Source organism: Tachysurus fulvidraco, chromosome 4, assembly GCF_022655615.1.
Source record: "Tachysurus fulvidraco isolate hzauxx_2018 chromosome 4, HZAU_PFXX_2.0, whole genome shotgun sequence".
NCBI classification, from domain to species: domain Eukaryota; kingdom Metazoa; phylum Chordata; class Actinopteri; order Siluriformes; family Bagridae; genus Tachysurus; species Tachysurus fulvidraco.
The window spans coordinates 22,847,371-22,865,585 of NC_062521.1; the positions used below are offsets into that span (position 1 = coordinate 22,847,371).

The 18,215-nt window shown below is 40.1% G+C and overlaps 1 protein-coding gene across 3 annotated transcripts in view; it reads left to right on the forward strand.

Moving 5' to 3' along the window:
• Positions 1 to 18,215, forward strand: part of htt (huntingtin) — a 43,692-nt gene that overhangs the window by 5,994 nt on the left and 19,483 nt on the right. For 2 of the 3 annotated variants that reach the window (XM_047812051.1, XM_047812052.1), the window contains exons 7-35: positions 927 to 1,068; positions 1,198 to 1,376; positions 1,508 to 1,712; positions 3,322 to 3,366; positions 3,677 to 3,754; positions 4,295 to 4,659; positions 5,397 to 5,520; positions 5,849 to 5,967; positions 6,155 to 6,266; positions 6,416 to 6,553; positions 6,934 to 7,092; positions 7,572 to 7,669; positions 7,759 to 7,898; positions 9,076 to 9,139; positions 9,306 to 9,406; positions 10,722 to 10,868; positions 11,028 to 11,148; positions 11,268 to 11,413; positions 11,717 to 11,874; positions 12,396 to 12,598; positions 12,720 to 12,846; positions 13,588 to 13,712; positions 13,848 to 13,958; positions 15,316 to 15,393; positions 15,504 to 15,727; positions 15,807 to 15,885; positions 16,254 to 16,415; positions 17,655 to 17,710; positions 17,965 to 18,113. In XM_047812051.1, the coding sequence (XP_047668007.1) occupies positions 927 to 1,068; positions 1,198 to 1,376; positions 1,508 to 1,712; positions 3,322 to 3,366; positions 3,677 to 3,754; positions 4,295 to 4,659; positions 5,397 to 5,520; positions 5,849 to 5,967; positions 6,155 to 6,266; positions 6,416 to 6,553; positions 6,934 to 7,092; positions 7,572 to 7,669; positions 7,759 to 7,898; positions 9,076 to 9,139; positions 9,306 to 9,406; positions 10,722 to 10,868; positions 11,028 to 11,148; positions 11,268 to 11,413; positions 11,717 to 11,874; positions 12,396 to 12,598; positions 12,720 to 12,846; positions 13,588 to 13,712; positions 13,848 to 13,958; positions 15,316 to 15,393; positions 15,504 to 15,727; positions 15,807 to 15,885; positions 16,254 to 16,415; positions 17,655 to 17,710; positions 17,965 to 18,113 (3,955 nt within the window). The remainder of the gene's footprint in view (positions 1 to 926; positions 1,069 to 1,197; positions 1,377 to 1,507; positions 1,713 to 3,321; positions 3,367 to 3,676; positions 3,755 to 4,294; positions 4,660 to 5,396; positions 5,521 to 5,848; positions 5,968 to 6,154; positions 6,267 to 6,415; positions 6,554 to 6,933; positions 7,093 to 7,571; positions 7,670 to 7,758; positions 7,899 to 9,075; positions 9,140 to 9,305; positions 9,407 to 10,721; positions 10,869 to 11,027; positions 11,149 to 11,267; positions 11,414 to 11,716; positions 11,875 to 12,395; positions 12,599 to 12,719; positions 12,847 to 13,587; positions 13,713 to 13,847; positions 13,959 to 15,315; positions 15,394 to 15,503; positions 15,728 to 15,806; positions 15,886 to 16,253; positions 16,416 to 17,654; positions 17,711 to 17,964; positions 18,114 to 18,215) is intronic. The other variant, XM_047812053.1, reaches the window with a different exon arrangement.

The window sequence follows — 18,215 nt, forward strand, 5'->3', positions numbered from 1 at the left end:
AATGAAAAAGTGTCATAAATCAGTCAATGGCTGTAAAATTCGTGGCATGTAAATGCCCAGAACTGCTGTCAGGGAACTAAATGAAGAAAAGCTGGAGCTTGTATGAACCTGCCTGGAGGAGGATGCAAGTGCATTTTGCCTCCACACACAGTATAAGCCATGTTTTTGTTTTAAACACAAGCGTACGTTCCCGGAATTTGCTAAAGCCTGCCGGTGGAGGTGAATGATTTGTATAAATCACAATGTCCCCAAAAGCACCAGGAGATTTTAAATGAAGATTAGCTGCCAAAACTCCACAGCCGGGTCATGGTCGGGTCTTTCAGAATGATCCACATGAAATGCAATATACAATCCATATAAAAAAAATTCAATGACACTAGACTGCAGATGTTCCTAGTGACCAAAGCCCCCTGAAAACCCGTAAGCGACCTGAAGAGGAGTCCATAAGACAGTACCTAGGACCATAGAGGATCTGGAGAGATGTTGTTTTTTTCTCTGTATTCTCCACTCTGATTAGGAATTATTGAGAATACTGCTATAAGAATACTGGTTAAAATGCGCTGGCACCAATAAATGTGAATATCTCATTTTAGATATGAATTAAAAAAATTTTTTCCTGCCCCTAACCTTTTTTTCCACATAGGTTTATCCAGGGTGCTGATCATTTCAGAGCTGAAATTGATATAAACGTTTGTTACTTTATGTGCCGTTAATGAGGAAAAGTAAATGCACACCTTTTAAACTGTGCTTAGTAAGTGAGACGAGGCAGTTCTTTGGAGACTGAACATGTGTGTGTGTGTTTGTTTGTGTGTGTGTGTGTGTGTGTGTGTGTGTGTGTGTGTGTGTTTGTGTGTGTTTGTGTGTGTTTGTGTGTGTGTGTGTGTGTGTGTGTGTGTGTGTGTGTGTGTGTGTGTGTGTGTGTGTAGGTGATTCTAAAAGCCTTTGTGGCCAATCTGAAGTCTAGCTCTCCTACTATCCGGCGCACGGCGGCTAGTTCAGCTGTCAGCGTTTGTCAGCACTCACGCAGAACCAACTACTTCTACACGTGGCTCCTTAACGTGCTGCTAGGTATAACAAACACACACACACACTCACACACATTATTCCAACATCCTTGCCTATCTCAGCATTTAGATTTTTCCCTTTCTCATTCTCTAACACCTTCTCTCCACTTCTCTGTTTTCTGTTCTGTCTTAGGTCTGGTGGTGCCAGTGGATGAGGAACATTCAAGCCACCTGATTCTGGGTGTGCTGTTAACCCTGCGCTACCTGATGCCCCTACTGCAGCAGCAGGATGCCAGCACTAGTCTGAAAGGCAGCTTCGGCGTCATGCGAAAAGAAGCTGACATCTCGCCCACGCCTGAACAGCTGGTCCAGGTATGATGGCGTTAGACAAGATGTTTCATTTTATGTATGGGTTTGTTATTGTTCATTTAGAGACTATATTGAATATCCGTTTGCACAAATCCTCAGTCTTTATATTAGTCATGTTGTGTGTCTCCAAACAGGTGTACGAGCTGACGCTGCACTACACACAGCATCGTGACCATAACGTGGTAACTGCATCTCTGGAACTTCTGCAACAGCTCTTCCGTACTCCATCACCTGAGCTCCTAAACACACTCATCATTCCTGGCAAAATCGCACACACCCGTGTCTTCAGAGAGGAGATGGAGAGCCGTGCACGCAGCGGGAGCATCGTTGAGCTCATTGGTACTTTGTTCCGTTATTTATGAAATCGATGTCTGCCTTTGTGATATAGAGCCTTCGAATATGGTGTTTTATTACATCAGGAGCTTTCTATTAAATGATATTAAGGACAGGCGCTCTGTAAGTGATCATATATAAGTTGGTCATAAAGGTATTTGGTAAATATTATAATACATTTCACCTGTAGGGGCCAAGTCTGATATGAGTAATCACATTGGTAACAGGATGTTGCCTAAGGTTGTTTTATTCAGCTTTGACCCTGCATAAACTTGGCTTGTATAGATCTAACCTGTCTCTTTCCTGAGTCTTTTATTAATTAAACACAGACAGGTCCAAGACTAAGAGGTTTTATTATCTTTATGTTTTTAAAGCACACAGAACATAATATTATTATTAATAATAATATTATACTTAAGAAAGGTATAAAAGGCAACGGAGTTCATTCATTTACTGTAACATGTCCTTTAATGCTGAATATTCCTCTTATAGAATTTCTATTTGCAAGTTATGAATTAACCACACATAAGCTAGTACATTTGTTTACAGTATATTTACATCTAGGTCTGTTCCTATAGAGTGATTATAAACAATCATTACATTTTTTTTGTTAGCTGTTAATTTGACAAAAAAATATACATCATGTCATGTTACAAAGAAAGCAAAGAATTCCATCCTGAAGACTTTCCCGTGTCAGAAAGTTCCGCTTTACCTCTGACTTTTACAAACAACCGACACGAGTGACTAGAGGTCTTCACGGGTCCACTTAGATCCGAAAAACCGAGACCCAAGCGGGTTCAGGTCTAAAAGGGTAATTTAAAATGAATGTGTTTTTACCGTACAGACCCGAGAAGACCTGAACTTGAACTTGAACGACAAATTGGTTGCAGAGTTTTTTACTGTCTGACTGGTGCATGCAGGGCTGCATCAGTGTGTGCAACATTTGGGTCCAGTAGGGTTAAAAAAAATTGCCGTCGGACTCGGTCAAATTTTTTTGGGTTTGTCTCGGGTCGGGTCTTTCTTAAAAAAAAATAATAAAAAAATTATGCACATCAGGTTCGGGTAAAAAGAGATTCGGGTCACTTTGTGTCGGTACATTAGACCCGAGAAGACTAGAGACTCCTTCTACAGATGCTCACACAAAATTTCAACGATCACACTTTTTTGTTAACGAAGACTGTTCTTCATATGAATCCATGCACGAGATGATGTCATGGAAAAAAATAAAGCATTGGCACTAACCCATTTATATCAGATATCACCTGCTTCTTATTAATCAGACAAAACATCACTGTGGTATGAATGAAATAGCACAAAGATTCCCACAAAGTAAAATTCTGGCGTGCAATCTATTTTAACACACCGCTCCTAACATCTCTAACAGTGTTTCTTGACTTGCATACACTGTATGTTCCTCATAACTTGCATGGGACTTTCAATGAAATATTTGTATTATTCCACTTCCTGGCCTTCTGGAAAACTCATATCATCATCTAATTTCAGTTCCTTCTTCTCTGCTCTTTGTCTCGACCTAATCTCTAACTGTCTAAACTCCATTTCCTTTGGTTTCCGGGGCTTTTTGCTGCTCTCGCTACTCCCTGTTGCATGCGCACAGCTGGTGGATCAACATCCAGTCCACTCGTCCTCAGGAAACCGAAAGGTGACGTCCTGCTTGACCTTTTAACCTTTGTATCACTAACCCATATAATGCCATCACCATTTTAAGAAAAACATATAGAAATATAGCTGTAGAATTGTCAGTAAATTGTCATTTGCATATTTGTGTCCTTACAATAGATAGTATTTTAAGTATGTTATTTTTTGGCCTCGCTTCAGAAGCTTATACGTTATTGAAGGGCAATGGGGCGTTTACATTGAGGCATGATGTTGTGTTTATTTTTGTGCGTAATATTCACTACAACACATAACATTTTTGTGGTCATTTCACCTCCATGCTTTAACCGTTTCAGGAAAAATCCTGTCAGGGGAAGAGGAGGGTCTGGAGGATGATCCTGAGAAGGCAGAGGTCACGACAGGCTCCTTTACAGGTAGGACGTAAGACCTTAAATAGACCTCAGTATGTCCATGCAATAAATAACATAAGGAGGAAAGCACATGGAGCAGGATGTTTTAGAAACGTTACCAATTCGACCTGGTGATGTGAGTTATTTGTTTTCCTTTAACAGCGCAGCCTGAAATGATTAGAAGGGAAACAGTTCCCTTACCTGCGTGTTTTTCTCTGTCTGATATTAATGTGACAGATAAACACAATGTTTCATGTAACAGAGAAACAAAATGTCTTAAAGTCTTTTCTTCTTTGGGCAACAATAAATATTCCTTCCATAAATGTTAAATATTAATGTCTGTTTATTATTAGGTTCCTGTGAATGGTCTGTTGCTAAAGAAAGGAAAACTGTTGCAGTATACTGTATAGTTCTTCAATTTTCATTACGGCTGTAATAGAAAATGAATCTACTCCTTCTATGTAAACAGATTTGAGAACTCAACAGTGTCTTGTTCATTCATCAGTTCATTGGATTGTGTAAAGCACAATGCATTGTATTTATTTATCTGTTGAACACCTGCAGCCTCTGTGGGAGCAGAAAGCTCCAGCGATGCCGCCTCCTCGTCAGGCGTGGCATCCCTCAGCCAGGCTGACATCATCACAGAGCAGCCGCGCTCTTCCCAGCATGCCCTGCAGCCGGGCGACTCTGTAGACCTGAGTGCTTCATCAGAACAAGGGGGCGGACCTGACACACCGGACGACGAAGACGAAGACATGCTGAGTCGCAGCTCAAGCAGTGCTGCCAGGGTCGTAGGCGCCACCACCGACTTGCACAGTGAGACCAATCCTTCAGCGGGTGCAGGGTCATCGTCGCCTCCTAGCGACAGCTCCCAGACCACCACAGAGGGGCCGGATTCGGCTGTGACGCCCTCGGACTGCGCTGAGCTCGTAAGATACACTTCCTTCCACACCGACAGCGAGACCTCTTCATCCACAGCCTCCTCTTCCACCTCCTCTTCCATATCTTCTTCTTCTTCTTCTTCTTCCTCTTCTGCCGTCTCCTTCGCTAGCAGTAGTGACAAGGTCAGCAGGTGGCAGAATGAGGGTTATGTCTTAATCTTCCCCTCCTTCTGTCTGAGCTCATCTGCGTTATTTTAAAATAAATCTTTCTTTCCTATGCACGCACATGTTGCACAGAAATTCAGTCGAGTGCTTTTTTGTTTGTTTGTTTTAATCGGTTTTCACTTTCACCCTAAAAGAAGTGTTAAGAAATGTCCCTCTATACTTTTAATTCTGACCTTCAGCAGAAAGCATGATGATGAGATCTTCTTTTGGGTATTTGGATGCTAGCACTCGGAATGCATGTTTGTGCATCTTTGAGGTTTATAAGAAAACGGGATATACAGTACAGTAATTTTCTGAACAAAGTGTACAATCTTTAGCTGAATATTTGCATCAAATCTATTAATGCATTTGTCTCTGTAGAAGTTTGCAAACTGGAATATCCTGAATATATAAATGAACATGCATGTATATCAGGTTTTGTGTTATTTTGTCTCGTGTATGTGGCCTATCTTTGAATGGTGTTGTGTTTGTGGTTTTTGATGCTCTGTGTGTTTGTGTGTGTGTGTGTGTGTGTGTGTGTGTGTGTGTGTGTGTGTGTGTGTGTGTGTGTGTGTGTGTAGGTGTTTGATGGCAGTGAGAGTCAGTACTCAGGGATGCAGATAGGCACTCTGCAGGATGAAGAAGAGGAAGGGGCAGCTCCTGCCCCTGATGAAGCTCCAGAGACTTTGGCTCATTCTGTGCTGGGTACGAATCCCATTCAAACTGCATGTACTTTCTGCCAATACACAGTCACCCTAAAAATCTTGGCCTTATCAATGCATTTCTGAACCTTCATACTGCTGTTTAGTACCACAAAATATGACCCTAAAAACTTTTTCAGTACAGTTTCATTCATCGAACAGAATGTTTCACGTAGCTCATTTATTAATATTAACATAAAACTTTATCTTATTATTTAATCTAATTCTATGGTATCATCTGACCTGATCTGATTTCGCCTGATAAACTACATGCACAGTCTGGTTCTCTTTTTAATAATTAATACGTGTGGTGGTCTGTATTTGTTTGCCAGCACTGAGTAAGCCTCACCTACTGGAGGGTAAAGGCCACAACAGACAAGCTTCTGATAGCAGTGTTGATCGCTTTATACCAAAGGATGAGGTTCTGGAGCCAGTGGACCTTGATAACAAGGTTAAAATAAGCACAGACACCCGAAGTACAATGTTAAATTATAAATACCAACACACATAAAGTCATGAATGATCACATGTATGCTTTATGATGTGTGCTATAATCTTAAGCATGCTTTCTGTACATACAGGGCTTGTTTATCGGTGGTATGAAAGAGTTTTATAGTCTGTTATTATCTGCATCATAGCTGTCTAGGATTAAAGGGGACATCGGACACTACACTGATCCAGCAGAGGCGCCGCTGATGCACTGTGTGAAGCTGCTGTCTGCCTCCTTCCTGCTCACTGGACAGAGAAACGGTAAACGCAGCAAGAACATAACCCATTCATTGTGTTTTAAAAGAGCTGTAACACCCGAGTAGGAATTCAGGGATAAATGTGCGCAAATTAAATTTTGGTCCAGCGGTTTCTGCCGTTTTATTTTGACAGCATGTGCATGTGCTTCACAGGGCTGGTTCCTGATAAGGAGGTTCGTGTGAGCGTGAAGGCTTTAGCTGTCAGTTGTGTAGGTGCAGCAGCAGCTCTTCTCCCTGAAACCTTTTTTAACAAACTCTACCTGGAGCCCCTGGATGGACAACAGACAAATGGTAAGAAACTTAAATATGTTCGGAATATTATTCTATTACAAAAGGCTAATGTGACACAACAACCTGTTTTTTGATTGGAACCGTTGCTTTGTTGGAGTTCTGCCCACTCAACAAATCCAAATGAATGATATTTAACACAATGATATGCCCTGAATGCACTTCACTACTCTGTAAGGAAGATTGGCGCCTTGTTATAACGCTGCACACAATAACAATTAACCTACAATCATTTCTTTCTTTTCCCTGTCAGATGCATGCAGCTCCACAACTCACCATTGAGTTGCCTGTAATGATTTTCAGCATGTTAAGATACATTTGTACATTGTGTGGACAAAATGAACTCTAATATGTCCTGGGCTGTTTGTTTATTTGTTTAACAGAGCAGCAGTATATCAGTGACATTCTGCTGTACATTAAACACGGGGATCCTCAGATTAGAGGAGCTACAGCCATACTGTGTGGAGCTCTGATCCAAGCCATCCTGCTCAAGACTCGCTTCAGCACCGAGTCGTGGCTCACACGTATCCACAGCACCACTGGTGAGAATCGCAGAACCACTTGTCCTAAGTCTAAAGACATTTAGTACTGATTAGAAGAAGATGCACAGGTTTATAGTGACATTTTTAATGGTTTTAGTTGTTTGTTTAGTTGGGGATGTGGTAGCCTAGTGTTTAAGGTGCTGCACTACCAATCGGAAGGTTGTGAGTTCGATTCCCATGTCCACCAGGTTGCCACTGCTGGGCCCCTGAGCAAGGCCCTTAACCCTCAATTACTCAGTTGTATATAAATGAAAAAAAAAAGTAAGTCACTCTGGATAAGGGCGTCTGCTAAATGCTGTAAATGTAAATGTTTAGTGTTAATTAATAGTTTCGTTCAGCCTGTGAGAAGTCAACATTTGCGTCACTTGATTTTAACAACTGCAAAGTAAATGTATAAGTGGTGTGACCGTTTGAGTTCAGTACAGAGGACTCAGTGTTTAAATTATATCTGTGCATTCTTTCATTTCTCTGTGTCTCAGGAAACAAAGTGTCTCTGGAAGACATTGTACCCTTACTACAACGCAGTCTGAAGGATGAGTCCTCAGTGACGTGTAAGATGGCCTGTTCGGCTGTGAGGGTAAGAACGTGTGCTTATGTACATGTCGTTGCGATGTAGCCCATCAGCCCCATGTGCATATAATACAGGACGTGTGTTTCTTGTTTCAGCATTGTATCATGGCCCTGTGCTGCAGCAGTCTCAGTGAGTTGGGTCTGCAGCTTATCATTGACCTGTTGACCCTGAGGGATTGCTCTTATTGGCTGGTCCGTAACGAGCTACTAGAAACCCTGGCAGAAGTAGACTTTCGGTAAGACGAATTTAAGCTTAACTCTGCTTCCTTTGTCATACTGATATTAAAATGCCGTTGGTTTGTTATTCGCTTATAAACATGGTGAATACAGTGGTGTGAAAAAGTGTTTGCCCCCTTCCTGATTTTACATTTTTTTGCATGTTTGTCACACTTTAATGTTTCAGATCATCAATCAAATTTAAATATAAGAGATAACACAAGTAAACAACATGCAGTTTTTAAATGAAGGTTTTTATTATTAAGGGAAAGCAAAAACCAAACTCACATGGCCCTGTGTGAAAAAGTGTTAGCCCCCCTGTTAAAACATAACTGTTTATCACACCCGAGTTCGCTTTCTCTAGCCACACCCTGGCTTGATTACTGCCACACCTGTTCACAATCAAGAGATCACTTAAATAAGACCTGACTGACAAAGTGAAGTAGACCAAAAGATCCTCGAAAGCTACACATCATGCCGAGATCCAGTCTGGAAAAGGTTATAAAGCCATTTCTAAAGCTTTGGGACTCCAGCGAACCACAGTGAGAGCCATTATACACAAATGGCGAAAACATGGAACAGTGGTGAACCTTCCCAGGAGCGTCCGGCCGAATGTGCGGCCATCTGTTCATGACCTCAAGCTGAAGCGAACTTTGGTTCTGCAGCAGGACAATGATCCAAAACACACCAGCAAGTCCACCTCTAAATGGCTGAAGGAAAACAAAATGGATACTTTGGAGTGGCCTAGTCAAAGTCCTGACCTGAATCCTATTGAGATGCTGTGGCACGACCTTAAAAAAGAGGTTCATGCTCGAAAATCCTCGTATACGACTGAATTACAACAATTAAGATGAGTGGAGCAAGATTTCTCCACAGTGCTGTAACAGACTCATTGCAAGTTATGACAAACGCTTGATTGCAGTTCTTGCTGCTAAGGGCAGCCCAACCAGTTATTAGGTTTAGGGGGCAAACACTTTTTCACACAGTGCCATGTAGGTTTAGATTTTGTTTTCCCTTAATAATAAAAACCTTCATTTAAAAACTGCATGTTGTGTTTACTTGTTATCTTTGACTAATATTTTGATGATCTTGATGAAACAATAAAGTGTGACAAACATGCAAAAAAATAAAAAATCCGGAAGGGGGCAAACACTTTTTCACACCACTGTACACTAACATGTCTTCTATTGATTGCAGGTTACTGTGCTTTCTAGAGAGGAAAACAGAGAAGTTGCATAAAGGAGAGCATCATTATACAGGGGTAAGTCTACACACCCCACTCTTACAGTGAATGCTCCAGCTTGTGCTGTTGTGTCACTCCTTATGCCTGTAGTATACCAGTGCATTCAAACTGCATTGGCTCTTTTTGCTTCACTTTTGCACAGTGACAGTTTAATTTGTGTTTCTGTGTGTTCTCTGTCTCTCAGTTGTTGCGACTGCAGGATAGAGTCATCAAGGACGTAGTGCTTTACCTTCTTGGTGACGACGATCCACGTGTGCGACACGTTGCAGCATCTATCGTCACGAGGTAAACAACAAATATACCTATGCTCACACTAACAAACAGCAAAGGGACAAGAACAGGGCAGTAACCATTCATGTTATAAGTATATTCACAACACAGAGCTGTGATTTCATCATCGCAGCAAGCGACATGTAATATATACAGTGAGGATTTCTTGGTTGTGTGAAAATTATTTCTAACGATACTTAACAAAGCCAAACAAGAGGCTCAAATGATTCCTCTGACCCATCATACAACACCTGTGTGTTTTTTTTGTTTTTTTTCCCCTTTCCCTACAGATCAACCTAGTTCCAGTCTTCATCTTCTATTACCTACAATCTCTAGTTATATATGGAATGAATTTCTTAGTGCATCTGTAGTGAGTCAATGTATGTAATATGTGTATAGTGTTACGAGCTCAAGGTGTCCAGGGGTTATTGAGAACGTAACGGAAAAAAAAAACATATATAAAAAAAAAAATTATGTTAGGTAAATAAACAAATGAGAACTTTCCTTTTCCTCTATCCCAGCTCTTCTCACTTCTTAAATTGATACTTTTCATAAAGATTCACACAAATCCCCTCTATTTAACACCATCATTTGAAAGAACACCGAACCAGAAAATATTCATAAATTAAGTTTATTGTTCAGGGCTTAACAACAGCCAATGCATATAAATATATATACAAATGTCAGAGTAAATAAGCCTAAACAGCCAAGGCGTCAGGAGAGAGCAAATGTCGAAAACAACAAACGAAACAGAAACTTACTTAAGGTTAACAAAGTAACTTCCCTGCCCAAAATTAAAATAAAATTAAAGACAATATTCTTACCTCTCTCCCTGACTACAGAAAAACAGGTGAAAAATATAGAAGGAGTATAAACCCAAATAAATCGGCACCTATCTCTTTTCACAGGTTGACAGAGGCAGACTCGCACATAAAGAGTAACGTCGTCGTAACCACACTATATGTTTATATTTCATCAATTGTTTAATAGCAAATACAACAACCACGGTGCTGGGATAGCGGTGCACTGTGAGCTGCGTCTCTCTGCTGTTTTATATGAACAACAACTGAACAACAGTTCTATACGAAGGAGTGATTTGTCACTTGCTTGGTTGAATGTGCTTGCTTATTAAATATACCAGGCATTCGCCAACAAGAAGGAGATCCTTTTTAAGATAGACTTGATTGCCAACCAGTATTTATTGTATTTATTATCCTGGTGCATAAAAAGAAAGCTATTTTATGCTATTGTATGTTCTCTCTCCTGCTACCTGATTTCACCCAAAGGATAGAATGCAGATTATTAAAAACCTCGCTGTGCCTTTTTCCAGGCTGGTGTCTAGGTTGTTCTATGATTGTGACCAGGCTCAGGCAGATCCAGTGGTGGCCATTGCACGTGATCAGAGCAGTGTCTACTTGCAGCTTCTAATGCATGAGACCCAGCCACCTTCTCAGTTTACCGTCAGCACCATTACACGGTAAAAACACTTTCGATGCTCTATTGTGACATCACTGTATAACGTTTGAAGGTAACATATTATGAGAGACACCATAACATTGCATATAGTGTAATAATCAATTGTTATATCTAACAGAACGGCTTTTTTTTTTCCCTCCAAATGACGTTTTTTTACTAGGACATATCGAGGTTACAGTCTCTCACCGGGTGTGTCGGATGTTACAGTGGAGAACAACCTTTCCCGAGTGATCACTTCCATCTCTCACGCGCTTACCTCCTCCACCTCTAGAGCTCTGACTGTAAGTTTCAGAAGGCTGAGATTTGAGGTCACTTTCCTCTATACAAAATGTCTTCAAATATACATGAAACTCAGGGCATCGATTTGTCTTGGTTGAGATCTCTGTTCTCTCCATTCCAGTTTGGCTGCTGTGAGGCACTATGTCTGCTATCCTTTAGTTTCCCAGTGTGCACCTGGAGCACAGGATGGCACTGTGGTTTTGTCACCTCCCCTGTGTTTAACTATGGACGTTCCAGCCAGTCCCGTAGCCAAGCACGCTCGTACAGGTGAGCAGTGTGTGTACTGTATTTCCTAGAGAGTAGTTTGCTCCATAATTTATTATTATACTTCTGTGTAACAAGCCTCTATATTAAAATATAACAAAACAAAATGTTCAAACTTGTTTGTGGAAAACATTAGCAATATTGTATTACTGCTTAACTAACACCTGCATTGTGATGCAGTGGCTATACCCAAAGCCTGGGATACGTATTTACATCATGTAAATGTATTAATCAAAGCCTTAACCTGTATATCTGTCTCTCTCTCTATCTCTCTCTCTCTCTCTCTCTCTCTCTCTCTCTCTCTAGCCTAACTCAGAGCCAGAGTGGCAGCAGTGAAGACAGCCGCAGGTCGTTGATTGTGGGTATGGCCAGTATGGTACTGTCCCTGCTCTCTTCTGCCTGGTTCCCACTGGACCTCTCTTCCCATCAGGATGCCTTGATACTGGCTGGAAATCTCCTTGCTGGTACGCCCGTGCCTCCACCGTCACAATAATGACATTGGAGTTTGACTAAATATAATCAGTGGTTAATTTATTATTTTGTGCTAATGCTATTTTAGCCTGAGCACAAAAGTACTGCACATATAACTTATATTTTAGCAATGTTTGGTACACTGTGGGTGGAAGTCAGAGAATTAATAATTTACTATTTATTAGAATGGGAGGGCAAACAAAAGAATCCCCAGTTTTACTACATAATTTATATTATGGAAATATTATGGAAATATCTGCTGTCTTTGCTGTTAAAAATAAAATGACATTTTATTATTGAGTCAAGAAATCCTGAGCTGCTTTGAGTCACTCTGATAAATCTGTTATTTGAAATAATAAATAATAAAAATCTTACATTTTGAATTCGTTGATACATAAAAGGAGCATGTACGTGACAAACGTACCATAAAGTTTATCGTTTGTTCTTGTGGGTTTAATATTTTTTGCCTTATCTGTCTGTCTTGCTTCCTATCTTAAAAAAAAAAAAAATCAAGCTGCTGCACCAAAGTGTATGAAAAGCCCATGGGGTGGTGAGGAAGACTCTGGCTCTGCTCCCTCCAAACAGGAAGAGGCGTGGCCTGCGCTGAGTGACCGTTCTCTTGTTGCTATGGCAGAGCAATTGTTTACACACTTGCTAAAAGTCCTCAATATCTGTGCACATGTACTGGAGGACATGTCCCCAGGTCCTGCTGTGAAGGTAATACAATATTATCAGATATTAAGCAGAAGAGCACTGCAGCAGATAGTTCATATTTGCAATTCTGATTACATTTTGAAATTATAAACTACTGTATGATTGATTTATTTTTATTTACCAGGCTAGCTTGCCATCACTGACCAACACTCCATCCTTGAGTCCAATCAGGCGAAAGGGTAAAGAGAAGGACATGACTGAACCCAGCACCACTCCAATGAGCCCAAAGAAAGGAGGAGAGACCAATGCAGGTAAGATGACATAAACCATGACACTTTTGCCCCTTTTCCACCAAGGCAGTTTGAGTGCTGGTTCAGAGCCAGAGCCTACTTTAAAATCAGTTCTTTTCTTTTTTTTGATACCCAAAGCACCGGCTCTGAACCAGGAAAAGTGGTTCTAAAGTAGCATCAAAACATTGCTCGTCTAGACTAAGAACTGCTTGCGTCAGGGGCTGGAGTGGGGTTATTGTGACCAACAAGACAAAAGAAAACATCGTTAGCTCCATTTTTAAATCATTTTAAATCAGAACTCGCCACGTTTTGATGCCAATGTAATGCGTCCGCAAAGCCATCAGCATTAACACTAAAGCAACATCTGCCATTGTTGATGTTGTGTTTGTGTTTGCTGCTCCTGCGCTAACGTTGCTGTATAATGTTGTATACGGTGCAAGCCAAGCAATTTAGGGATAAGGACCTTTCTCAGGGGCCCAGCAGTTGCAGCTTGGTGGTCATGGGACTCAAACTCAGAACAGTAGTCCAAAACGTAAACACTGAGCCACCACCTTTCTGTGTAAATGTGGCATTAACAATCCAAGCAGAATGTGCATTAAGTCTGTTTTGGTTGCAGAGTTCTTGAATATGTTTAAAAAAACTGCTTATTTATAAGAATTCTTAAGTCACTATTATTGTAAAATGTCAAAAATATTGGAAGATGCCTGACTTGCATTTAACTCTTAAGGTCTGTAACCTGGGATCCCTTTCTGTTTTATACAGGCAGACCAGCGGACAGCACAGGCACAGCTCCTGCCAGCAAATCCACCTCTGTGGGCAGCTTTTATCACCTGCCTCCTTATCTGAAGCTTTACGATGTGCTCAAGGCCACTCATGCCAACTACAAAGTGAGAAAGCTTAGTGTGGTTATTTCATCCGAAGCTTGTATGAGCTGAGAAGGGTGTCTGTACTTTATAAATAAATAACCGAAAAGTCTTTTAAATGGGAAGTTTGTCATGTCTGACTCTTTGGGTGTCTTCAAGGTAACACTCGACCTCCATAACACCAATGAGAAATTCGGCAGCTTCCTGCGGTCTGCGCTCGATGTTCTGTCCCAGCTGATGGAACTCGCCACCCTGCACGACATTGGCAAAGTATGACTGAATGTGTAACGTTTATCTCATTACTTTGCTTGTTGGACAATACAGTTTTCAACCTCATATCTAACCTTAACCTTAAGAAAACAACTCGAAACTCATTTGCTCAAAACTCACTTTAATCGATTTGATCTCCTTCAATAAACATACGAATGAAATTACAGTGTGAAGCAGATGAGAGAGATTACCTTAAAATTTTCAATTACCTAAAATTATTCATGATTTGAATAAAAAAATAAAAAATACCGTGATCAGTAGTTCAGTTTAAAACTAGTTTACTTACTACCTTAAGTATTTAAATTAAAAAATAATTGGGGTATTAAAGTTACTCATTAAAGTTACTCAGAATGTAATCTCAAAATCTGTTCCATATAAATTTATTTTAATAGATCATTTTTTTTCTCCAACAATTACCCTTATACTTCCGTTCTTTATTCAGTGCAGGAAATATATAATATATTACAGATGGAGATTAATCTGGCAGAAGACAAGAATTGCTGGAGTTTATTTTCGGCACTGGTTATTATTTAATACTAAAGCGCTTTTGAATTCTGGAATCTCTGATGCACTGAAAATCGCAAGACTTCATTTGAATAAGTTCTAGTTTCTATTGTAGATTAATTCACAGAGACTTCTATGTTGGACATAAAATGTAGTCTGGTATACACTAAAATATCTTTTTATTTAACATAGAAATGTATATGATCATTAATATTCTGATGAGTCACACGGTGTCTTATTTTCTACGAGGATATTTTAATTTAAACACAGATTGAAGGAGTTCCCATTGTCAGTGCATTATTATTATTATTTTGATACGTTTATGTGTCAGGACTCAGCCCGGACTTTTGGCCATGTGCGTTTGTTTATGTCACGTGTCTGCCACGCCTTTGTTTACTCCTCCCCATCTCTACACACCTGTTCCCTATTGTTAATCGTGATGTTTATTTTATGCCAATGGCACCGCGGAATCATCGTCTATGTGCCGTCTATGTAACGTCAGTGTACCCTCGTCCTTTTTTCCTGTGTAGTTTCCGTCTGTTATTCCTGTTCTATGTTTATTATTTATCCTGTATCTGGGTCTGTCTTCCTCCTCCCCAGTTGTGACATTATGAACCAATATTAGGTTTTGCTGATACTTTTCACAAACTCACAAACTACATCACAAACTACATCTTTTTGTCTTTATTTCTGGAGAAATGAGGGAACAGCAATTTACTGTAGTTAAAGAGGAATGAAATACTTTATGACCTGATATTACGGGGTGGTACCAATAGCCTGCCACTGTATACCTGAATAATGTAATATGTTAATATGGATAAAGAGAACGAGTGTTTCTTTGTTTTGATTTCAGTGTGTGGAGGAAATCCTGGGATATCTTAAGTCCTGTTTCTCACGGGAACCCACTCTAGCCACAGTGTGTGTCCAACAGGTGCGTCACATGCTCACATCTTTACACACACACACACACACACACACACACACCTCTGTAACGTGTAAGCACTGTGATTTTTCTCTTGACCTTTACTGTTTGTCTCTCAGCTGCTTAAGACCCTGTTTGGGACAAACCTGGCCTCCCAGTATGACGGGACCTCCTCACACCCATGCCGTTCTCAGGGGAAGGCTCTCCGTCTGGGCTCATCCAGCCTGCGACCAGGCCTCTATCATTATTGCTTCATGGCACCGTATACACACTTTACTCAGGCTCTCGCAGATGCCAGTTTAAGGAACATGGTACAAGCCGAACACGAGCAAGATGCATCAGGGTTAGTAAAGACATGCACGTAAGGACCTATATGCTTTCGCAGAACTGTTTGTGAGCTTATTGTTTGCGCACTCCTGCAGGTGGTTTGATGTAATGCAGAAAGTGTCCAATCAACTGAGGTCAAGCATCACTAATGTAACACGTCATCGAGGAGACAAGGTAAAGCAGCTCATAGATTGTAAGACTGATTCTCATCCTCACATGGTTAAGTCTGTCTAATTTGTTCAGATATCTTTAAACTTTATAGAAAATGTTTAGAAAAACTATACTTTAGTACTGTATATAAGTCAGAGGAATTCATGGGCACTGGTTCACAGAAAGTTTAAAAAATGCAATCACCTGGTCTGTTTCTTCCCTTACTTTCCTAATATAAATAATACATTCTAAGTAATAACTAGTTATAACTGGGTTTAAAATCTACTGTTGCTTATATTTGTGTTTATTTGATTAACTTGGTTACTTTTATTAATTTGATTCTGTTTTTTTTTTTTTTTTGACTGAACTGTTCCATCATGTGTGTGTTTCAGAATGCCATCCACAATCACATTCGTCTGTTTGAGCCGCTGGTGATTAAAGCGCTGAAGCAGTACACCACCAGCACCTGTGTGGCCCTGCAGAGACAAGTGCTGGACCTGCTCGCTCAGCTCGTACAGCTCCGAGTCAACTACTGCCTGCTCGATTCTGACCAGGTGAGTCACACGGCTTTAGCAGAAGTACCGATGCTTCTTAAAAGTACTGAACCCTTCATCAGATCAGAGATTCAGGTGCACTAATGTCCTTTTCTAAAATGCTGATACACAATGTCTGAAAGGTTATATATGCCTGCTTATACAGTCTAGAATAGGGGTTGGCTATCTTAAACACTCGAAGAGCCATTTGGACCCGTTTCCCACGGAAAAAAAAACACAGAGAGCCACAAAACCCTTTTGACATCTACAATGAAGAGAACACTGCATATATCGTCTTTTTTACTTTTATGGAAAGTATAGAAAAAACTGTAGTGTGTTGCATTTATGAAATCAATGAACTGCTACCGAGTAAACGAAATTTTATTTCCTCAAGCAAACAAAAATATTTTGAACAGTTTGAACTAACCTTAACATAAAAGATGCTGGGTTGAAGGTTACTTGCAAATAAAATGTTCAATGTCTAATCGAGTCCTCTTCGTACTCATGACATCAAAATTTTAACTTGCCGGCTGCAGCAAACCAAAAATGCGTCCGCTTCTGTGTGTCGGATTTCAGAAGGCAGTTATGACGCATATTTTGAGCGCTAAAAAAATTAAGCACGGTTTATTTTAATGTTACAAGAGTATCATAATCTTAGAATTTAGAATTACATTTTTTAAAAACTAACTAACTAAAATACATTTAAATTAAATATTTATTTTCCAAATCTACAGGGAGCCGCAGCAGAGGGATGAAAGAGCCACTTGCGGCTCCGACCCCTGGTCTAGAACAAAAAAAAAATCAATTGGCAAACATGTCTTATCTTATGAGGAAAAAATTGCAATGTATAATGTTTTATTGGTAAAAAGAAAATACTTAATTGTTCTGATTAACAAAACAAAGCATCTGAGTGATGTGATGTATTGCTTCTCAGCAATACCTGCCATGTGGACTTTATTTTTGTGCTATGAGGCTAAGCTTTGGCCAATTAATAACATAAGCCTCAAATGCCATGCATGAGGGCAATTGGGGTCAGATAGAAATTGTGTAAGTTTCATTTTTGGCTGTACTGTTTTGACAAATCCAGACTTGTTCAACAAACAGCTCGTAACTATTGTTCCTGAGATTGTACATTCATTTTAATCGTTTTTATTAGTGACACTGAGACTGTGACGATTCAAAGTAGATTCTGCCCAAAGTTTAGTAAAATTAGGCAATCTTAGCAAGTAAAAATGTAACACACTGCATTGTGTGTTTCAGGTGTTCATTGGTTTTGTGCTAAAGCAGTTTGAATACATTGAGGTGGGGCAGTTCAGGTAAGAAAATACACACATATATTTATAATGTAACCTTTAACAGTGCTGTGTACTTCTGATTCCTATGTAAGCTTTAACTGATAAACAATTTCTAACCTTTTTTGTTGATAAATGATTTCCCTGGTGTATAAGCACCCTGTTAAGGAAGACACACCAAGATTATGCACACCAAGATTCATCAGGCTATTTTTACGGTGTGCCTCGTTACGTTGTCTGTTTATTTCTCTTTTTTTATCCTCCTCTCACTGTAACAGGGATTCCGAGGCAATCATTCCCAATATTTTCTTCTTTCTGGTGCTGCTGTCCTACGAGCGTTATCACTCCAAACAGATCATCAGCATTCCAAAGATTATTCAGCTGTGTGATGGCATCATGGCTAGTGGCAGGAAGGCGGTGACCCATGGTGCGTGATGCCTCCCCGAAACATACCACTTGCCAAAATGTTATTATATCATTGAGCGTCTATCCGTATTGTTCTATCAAATAAATCATTCTGCTTTCATTT